The 8724-nt window shown below is 39.0% G+C and overlaps 1 protein-coding gene across 2 annotated transcripts in view; it reads left to right on the forward strand.

Moving 5' to 3' along the window:
- LOC126162447 (myosin heavy chain, non-muscle) overlaps positions 1-1729 on the forward strand; it is a 266507-nt gene extending 264778 nt beyond the window's left edge. Inside the window, exons 31-32 of one of the 2 annotated variants that reach the window (XM_049918962.1) lie at positions 19-75; positions 818-907. In XM_049918962.1, coding sequence (XP_049774919.1) covers positions 19-31 — 13 coding nt within the window. In that variant the 3' untranslated portion in view covers positions 32-75; positions 818-907. Of the gene's footprint in view, positions 1-18; positions 76-817 lie in introns of both variants that reach the window. The other variant, XM_049918961.1, reaches the window with a different exon arrangement.
- Positions 1730-8724: the final 6995 nt, after the last annotated feature.

Genomic DNA, 8724 nt, shown 5'->3' on the forward strand with positions numbered 1-8724 from the left:
ATGCATTTTGCTTGCCAGGAATCAGCAGTGAAATCCTGACTTTGAAACCAATAGACCGCCATCAAAGAAGTTCAGGCCAGTAGTGCACAGAGTTAAAATGTGTGTCTGGTAATATTGTGGCAGTGTTTCGTACTAACATGTGTTTGTATACAGAATGCAGGACTAATGTGCAAAGTAGTTAAAAAATGGCTGGAGGAGATGGAAGGTGGTTTGTCTAGATAAAAACAGCTACTTCAAAATGTGTGTGTGTGTGTGTGTGTGTGTGTGTGTGTGTGTGTGTGTGTGTGTGTGTGTGTGTGTTTTTGGAGGGGGGGAGAGGGAGGGAGGTGTGTACATGTTTGAGTGAGCACTTTAACTGAAATTACATACGCGTGTGTGTGTGTGTGTGTGTGTGTGTGTGTGTGGGGGGGGGGGGGGGGGGGGGGGGAGATTGCATGTGTATGCACTTTTACCGATAGTACATCTGCAAAATTGCTGCAGACTGACTGCACTAATATCAGAAGTACCTTACAACTAACACAACTCAATAGAATCTCCTGTTACTGCTTGGTATAAGCGATCCAGGTTTGTGAATGATGCACACAGTTGTATGTACGTTACTAAAGTTGCCTTGAGACATGGTCTAAGTTATTCTGCATTACAGTTTCTTTTAAAAATGCAGTACAATGGGATAGTGCAAAAGTTATTAAAATGCTTGCTCATGTGTGCACATGCACACACTACAAACTGAAAGAAGTCATAAAGGAGGAGAACTGCAATGTGAAAAATACTTTATTCTAAGCTACAATTAAGTTTTCATGTTATTTCGTCTTTACAGACGTGGTGGTGGTGGACTGGCACTAAGCAGCTCAAGATTAGCTGGTGGAACTAAGCGAGGATCCATCCAGACAGGTACTGGTGATGACAGTTCTGCACAGGATGACACCGTTGATGGGGAAGACGCCCCCAACTAAACAAACAAAAACATGACTCCCAATACTGTGGCCTCGGTCTCATCTTCACGTGCCTAATAGTCTAAATGGGAAGCAGCTTTCTGTAGTAAGCCTACCCTGATGACGTCAATAGACTGCCATTTGTTATTTTTTAAAGCTACTTTTGTAAAAGTGTTACTCTCAGCATTCTGAGGGACTTCTGTCATTCCACTGTTTTTTTGCTTAAGTAAGTCTAGCAGTATTGAATACAGTTGGTATTTTTTATAATCTACCACTAACACTGGACTATTGGTACAAAAAGATTTCCTTCAGAAGTGTGAATTAATTAATCATTGTAAGCATGATGTTGTGGAAATAGTGATGAGTCACTGTATGTTGCGTCTGAGAAGGTGCAAAAGTTTAAAGTGGAGAAGTTCAATATGCTGGAGGCGAGAGAGAACGCAGAAATAGAGATTCTGCTTAGTGTTACTGGAAAACAGCAAAATGTTTTTGTACAGTCTTGCAGAGAAATTCATATTCAGTTTCTGCATAAACATTGAGAAAAATGGTGACAGGTATAATTTTCAAATGTTGAAATAAAACATTCAGAGAAGGGTGAAATACTTCAAATAATTTATGTGACAGTAAAACACTATTACGTACTTAGTTCTAAACCTGTATTTAAATTCTTTTTAAGTTCTTGTATTTTTAAACGCAGGAATGAATGTTTGTGAATGAATGTACATACGTAACAAAGAATGTTTATTCATAATAATTGGAAACCGAAATTTATTAATAAACATAACTGAAAAACAACAGCCTATGTCTGTCATTTCCTTTTTGTTTTCTTTCCCTCTAACTTCTCAGTAATTCATGCAGTTTTCTTCCTTATATTGAAGAATAGTGTGTGAAATAATGCTCACAGCCCAAATATAAATGTTATGTAGTATTATGCGTAGTAAGAAAATAAGATTTTTATTATGAGCAGAGACAGTGAAAGGAATTAGTTTGTGCCCTGGAAGAAAAGTGAGAGCTGTTATATTCTAAAGTAGATGGGAAGCTGAATTATGAAATGCCATAAATGTTACATATACACACACATCAAAAGTTTTGCATCACCCTGGTTCCCAGAACTCCTGAAGATGTTGACTGTGGATATAGTATCACAGACACAGTCCCTTTGACTATTCAGAGAAGTCACTAAACCTGCCCAAAGATGTAAACAACCATGCACGAGTATTGCCTATTAGACGGAGTGCGTTGGATCAGTTCCAGTCATTCCACCAGAAAGGAGGTACACGGCTCGTGCAGTCTGTAGTTCAACCATGCCTAGATGGTCAGTACTGCGGTTCGATCAGATCCGAATTGTTACTTTGTGCTAGTAAGGGCTCTCGACAAGGGAAGTGTCCAGGCGTCTTGGAGTGAACCAAAGCGATGTTGTTCGGACATGGAGGAGATACAGAGAGACAGGAAACGTCGATTACATGCCTCACTCAGGCCGTCCCAAGGCTACTACTGCAGTGGATGACCGCTACATATGTATTATGGCTTGGAGGAACCCAGACAGCAACGCCACCATGTTGAATAATGCTTTTCGTGCAGCCACAGGACATGATGTTAAGACTCAAACTGTGCGCAGTAGGCTGCATGATGTGCAACTTCACTCCCGACATCCATGGCGAGGTCCATCTTTGCAATCACGACACCATGCCGCATGGTACAGATGGGCCCAACAACGTGCAGAATGGACTGCTTAGGATTGGCATCACATTTTCTTCACCAATGAATGTCTCATATGCCTTCAACCAGACAATCGTCGGATACGTGTTTGGAGGCAACCCAGTCAGGCTGAACACCTTAGACACACTATCCAGCGAGGTGGAGGTTCTCTGCTGTTTTGAGATGACATTATGTGAGGCAGACGTACGCCGCTGGTGGTCATGGAAGGCGCCGTAACGGCTATACACTACATGAATGCCATCCTCAGACAGATAGTGCAGCCATATCGGCAGAATATTGGCTAGGCATTCGTCTTCATGGATGACAATTCGCGCCCCCATCGTGCATATCCTGTGAATGACTTCCTTCGGGATAACAACATCGCTCGACTAGAGTGGCCAGCATGTTCTCCAGACATGAAGCCTATCAAACATGCCTGGGATAGATTGAAAAGGGCCGTGTATGGACAATGTGACCTCCCAACCACTCTGAGCTATCTACGCTGAATCACCATTGAGAAGTGGGACAATCTGGACCAGCAGTGCCTTAATGAACTTGTGGGTAGTATGCCACAACGAATACAAGCATGTGTCAATGCGAGAGAATGTGCTACTGGGTATTAGAGGAACCGGTGTGTACAGCAATCTGGACCACGACCTCCGAAGGTTTTGCTGTATGGTGGTACAACATGCAGTGTGTGGTTTTACTGAGCAATAAAATTGGCAGAAATGATGTTCATGTTGATCTCTATTCCAATTTCTTGTACAGGTTCTGGAACGCTTCAAACCGAGGCGGTGCAAAACTTTTTTTGATGTGTGTAAATTTTACGTTATATGTGTGTGCAAATAAGAAAAAAACTATTGTATTGATATTATTGAGTGCATGTGGAGTCCATCATGAATTTCAAATGTGAAATATAAAGTTCACTCACTGATTCTGTCAACCGAAGATGGGAAACAAAACTTTTACACTGCAGTAGGCAACAAAGAGCAAAGGACTAAATGTGAGTTTGTATGTGGCACACAGTATTAACTTCAGTTGGGTAGCATATAAATTAATGAGTGAAATATTTGGAGCAAATTTTTCAGCAAGATAATTAAATGGTCTTCTCAAGCAAGCAGGCCGCACAGTAGATAGCTTATATGGTGAAAACCTAATAATGGACAGTAATACATTTATATTTTGTTGATAAATATGTTAGTCCCAGGTTCAAATCCAACCATAACCAACACAGCCAAAATAGTATCTAAATAAACCTTCAACTAACTTCCTGTAAAATAATTCACATTAAGAAATCAAAAATTGATTCTATACGTGGCCTGTGTCTGTATATGTGTGGATGGATGTGTGTGTGTGTGTGTGTGTGTGTGTGTGTGTGTGTGTGTGTGTGTGTGTGCGCGCAAGTGTATACCTGTCCTTTTTTTCTCCCTAAGGTAAGTCTTTCCACTCCTAGGATTGGGATGACTCCTTACCCTCTCCCTTAAAACCCTCATCCTTTCGTCTTTCCCTCTCCTTCCCTCTTTCCTGATGAAGCAACCTTGGGTTGCGAAAGCTTGAAATTTGTGTGTGTGTTTGTGTGTTTATTGTCTCTATCAACATACCAACGCTTTCGTTTGGTAAGTTACAGCATCTTTGTTTTTAGATATATTTTTCCCACGTGCAGTGTTTCCCTCTATATTATATAATTTTACTCCTTTCACTCTCTCAATAAAAACTATTATGCAATTCAAAACAAATAGGAATGACTAGAGGTACTGGAAACATCTTAATGATCGCCCACTAAATGAAACCATCAACCAAATAAATAAAGTTAATTGTGATTTGAATTTAGATATTCCAGCGTATTTTGCTTCCCGTTACTCCGAGTTGTCATATGGAATTTTGCTATGGGAAGATATAGCAAAATTAAGAGTTATTTATTGAGAAAAAGTGAGCAAAAATTTTTGTGGAATAAACAACTGCTTGTCTGTGTGCCTTGTAATAAAAATAAATTTTAGGTGATCTGTGTGTATACACTCATAATACAAAAGAGAAATAATTTTTGGTTAACTGCATAAAATACAGAGTAGAGTTGTATACTGTAGTATTCAACAATCTACCTGCAGAAATTTTTTTGAAAAAATTTGCATCTGTATGGTGCATGGTAGAGGGTATCCTGTACCACTAATAATCCTTTCCTTTGCTATTCTAATCTCAAATGGAGTGAAGGAAAAAAAAGATGTCTATATGCCTCCATTCGAGCCTTAGTTTCCTTTATTTTACCTATGTGGTTCTTCCACAAGATGTATGTCAGCAGTAGTAGAATCATCCTGCTGTTGTCATGAAAAGCCGGTTCTCTAGATTTGCTCAATAGTGTTTCACAAAAAGAATGTTGTCTTCCAATCTGAACTCGTGAAACACTTTGGTAATATTTACATGTTGTTCAAACCTACCAGTAACAAATCTAGAAGCATGCCTTTGAATCGTTTTGATCACTTTCTCTAACCCAACCTGATTGGTATCCCAAACAATCAAGTATTACTCGAGAATGGGTTGCCCAAGTGATTTACTTGGGGTCTCCTTCGTAGATGAGCTACACATTCCTGAAATTCTTCCACTAAACCAAAGGTTACCATTTGCCAGTCCTGCTAATAACCTTAAGTACTCATTCCATTTCATATTGCTATGCAACACTACGGCCAGTTACTTAGTCGGGGCGACTGTGCCAAACAGCACACTACTAATGCTGTATTTGAACATTATAGGATTGTTTCTCCTACTCATATGCATTACCTTAATAATTCTATGCTTAAAGCAAGCTGCCATGCATGACACCTACTAGAAATTGTGTCCAAGTCATCTTGTAACAACTAAGAGTTTCTCAGTACTGACACCTTCCTGTGCACCACAGCATCATCAGCAAACAGCCACAGATTATTGTTCACCCTGTCCATCAGATCATATATGTATGCAGAGAACAAGAGCAGTCCTATCACACACTTCCCTCGGGCGATACAGACTGTACTCCTGTCTCTGAACACTCACCGTCTAAGACAACATACTGGATACTGTTAAGAATTCTTCAATGCATTCTCATATCTGGGAAAATATTCTGTATGCTCAGATTGTCATTAACAGTCTTCAGTGAGGCATCCTCATATCCTTTCCAAAAATGTAGGAAAATTGGATCTGTCTTTTGCCCTTTAACCATGGTTCACATGATATCTTGGGAAAGTAAAGCAAGCTGAGTTTTCTAAGTCAGTTCAGATTTGTGGGCAGAAGCTTTCCCACCCCAAGGAAATCTAGTATGTTTGAACTAGGAATATATCCGAGAATTCTGTGGGAAACCAGTGTTGAGGGTATTGGTCTGTAATTTTGCGGGTCCACCCTATTTCCTTTCTTATACACAGAAATCATCTATGCTTTTTATCGGTCGCTTGGAACTTCCGTGATAGATACATGAGAAATGCAAGCGAAGTAAAGGATCATTGCCATACAGTACTTCCTGTAAAAGTGAATTAGTATTCCATTTGGGCCTGCCGACTTATTTTTTAAATTCTTTACTTGTCAACACCAGGGAGTCTTGTGTGTTAGTCAAACAACAGTATGTTTGCATGCTCTTCCTGTGTGAATGATTTTTCAAGTATGAAATTTAAAAATTCACCTCTCCTTTTGCTGTATTGTATTGCCATCATGGACTGGTTGACGAATGACTGGATAGGAGCCTTTGACCCGCTTAGTAATTTTACGTAGGATCAGAACTTTTTTGGGTTCTTGGCAAGAACGTTCATGAAGGTACGAAAGTGGAAGTTGTTGCTTGCCTCTAGCACTGATTTTTTTTTTTTTACAGATGCACAAACTGTTTTTTGAACTGAGAGAGCAACAGCCTCTGCTTCCTTAGCATTTTCCAAATTTCATTATTAAACCATGATGAGTTTTTAACCATTTACTTGACACATCCTTCTTCAGAGCGTGATTTGCAGCTCATTTAAATTTTCCCATAATTCCTGTACGTTCATAATGCTGGAGCTAATTGATGCCCTTTCACTGTCTAACTTGGATGCTGACAAATGCTTATCTCCTCTTTCCAGCAAAAATACTCTCCTAGCCTTTTTGATAAGTATTATTAACCATGGGTATTAGTGATCGTCGTCGTTATGATGATGACATTGTGATCACTGATCTGAGTCTATACTGACACTGTCGATAAGGTCAGGCCTGTTTGTAGCTACAAGGCTTAAAATATTTCCATTGCATCTGGGTTATTGCACTAGTTCTTCAAGAGGACTTCACAAGACTGCCCGTAATACCTGCAGTGAATTCATAGGATCCCAGTCTTTACTCCAACTAATACTGCATGCTCTGGGTATCTCCACACTACTGAGTGTAGACTTTCTTTGAACTGTTCTACGATTGTTATGGTCGAATTGGATGGCTGCTTAAAACATCCAATAATTAACTTGAGTTCACCGAAGCCGACTGCTTGTGTCCAGCTAACTTTACAGGCAGACTCGAATTTCAACCTCAATGGAGAAAATATTTGTTGACTTCAATGAACACTTCCCTTCCTGTGGCATCTAATCTGTCTTTTCAATATACATACCTTGTCTCAACACTTTAGACTTTGGGTTTCATCTTTCTTTCAGTACCAAGTATAATTTCAGCGGGATAACTCTCCTGGGGGGGCAGTAAATTCAGGCACTTTCTTATGAGCACTGACATTTTTTTCTTAAAAATTTTACAGTTGAAGTGACTTAACTTTTTATGTAGTATGATTTCGCACTGTGTGTAACTGGCAAGTGTTTGTCAGGGAATCTCAAATTACGTCCTAGCCTAAAATAGGTTTTTTTTTCAGATTTGTCACTTAGATGGCTCAATGGAAGAAAGGTGGATTGCAATCAGAGCGTATGCCCACGTTATTATGATAGCAAAATGCAGTTTGTGTTTTCTTGGATGCAGTATATCCGATTCGTCAAACATTTGACTTAACATAACAAATAATGTTAGTAGTGAAAATAAATTCAGTAAAAAGAAGGAATGCTTATGAATGGAACAAATTGCAGAATAATATTTAACCTAACAGCAGAGGAGAGTATATTTTTAACTTTGGAGAAGTACTCCCTGTGAAAACATCCTGTTATGTGGAAAAATAGCAAGATTTATCAACCATAGGAAACTATTGTTTGTTTCTTCCACAAATGTTCATGTTGTGTTTAAAATGTATGTTTATAAGCCATGTTGAGAGCCAAAGTTGTAAACAGCCCAACAAACAAGACAAGGTGCAGCCAGAATTTAAGCAAACATAAACATTATTATTTCGTTAAGTATCTGGAAAGTGGCTGTTAAATTCTTTAATACAGGTGTGCACAAAGGTGTAATACAAGACATTACCAGCAAACACTTCAGAAATATCAGTTTATATTTTAAGACATGTGTTAACACCCAACGTTATAATGAAATCTTTCAGTTATACCAGAGGTTGAAAATACTGCTTCAGTTGTAAATTTCTTTTATTTTTACACTACCAGTTTCGGGCTGTTATAAGCCCATCTTCAGGTGTCGTACTGGAAATAGCAAGAGACAGGAGATAATTTTCACACACCGCAACACACACAAAAAACAAAAACAAAAAATTCTAAAAAGTTAAAAAAAAATTCCAAAACCCCCGGTCAGGCTAGGTGCTGTGAAACCTATGTTGACAGGTTTCACAGCACCTAGTCTGACCAGCAGCTGACATAGGTTTCACAGTACCTAGCCCAGCCAGCAGTTTCGAAATGTTTTTTAAAAGTTTCAAAAAACTTTTTAGAATTTTTTGTTTGTTTTGTATATGTGTTGTGGTGACTGAAAATTATCTCCTGTCTCTTGCTATTTACAGTATGACACCTGAAGATGGGCTTATAACAGCCCGAAACTGGTCGTGTGAAAATAAAAGAAATTTACAACTGAAGCAGTATTTTTCAACCTCTGGTATAATGCTTAGTTGCGGATGTTCTTCCAACAGGATTGTTTGCTTTAAATTACAGGTTGCTCACACAGAATGAATAGCCTACATATGTTGATGGCTTATTCCACTTGCAGATTAGTATGAGTTGCATTGAAACAGAGCACATGTCAT

The sequence above is a fragment of the Schistocerca cancellata genome, chromosome 2, assembly GCF_023864275.1.
Source record: "Schistocerca cancellata isolate TAMUIC-IGC-003103 chromosome 2, iqSchCanc2.1, whole genome shotgun sequence".
Lineage (NCBI taxonomy): Eukaryota > Metazoa > Arthropoda > Insecta > Orthoptera > Acrididae > Schistocerca > Schistocerca cancellata.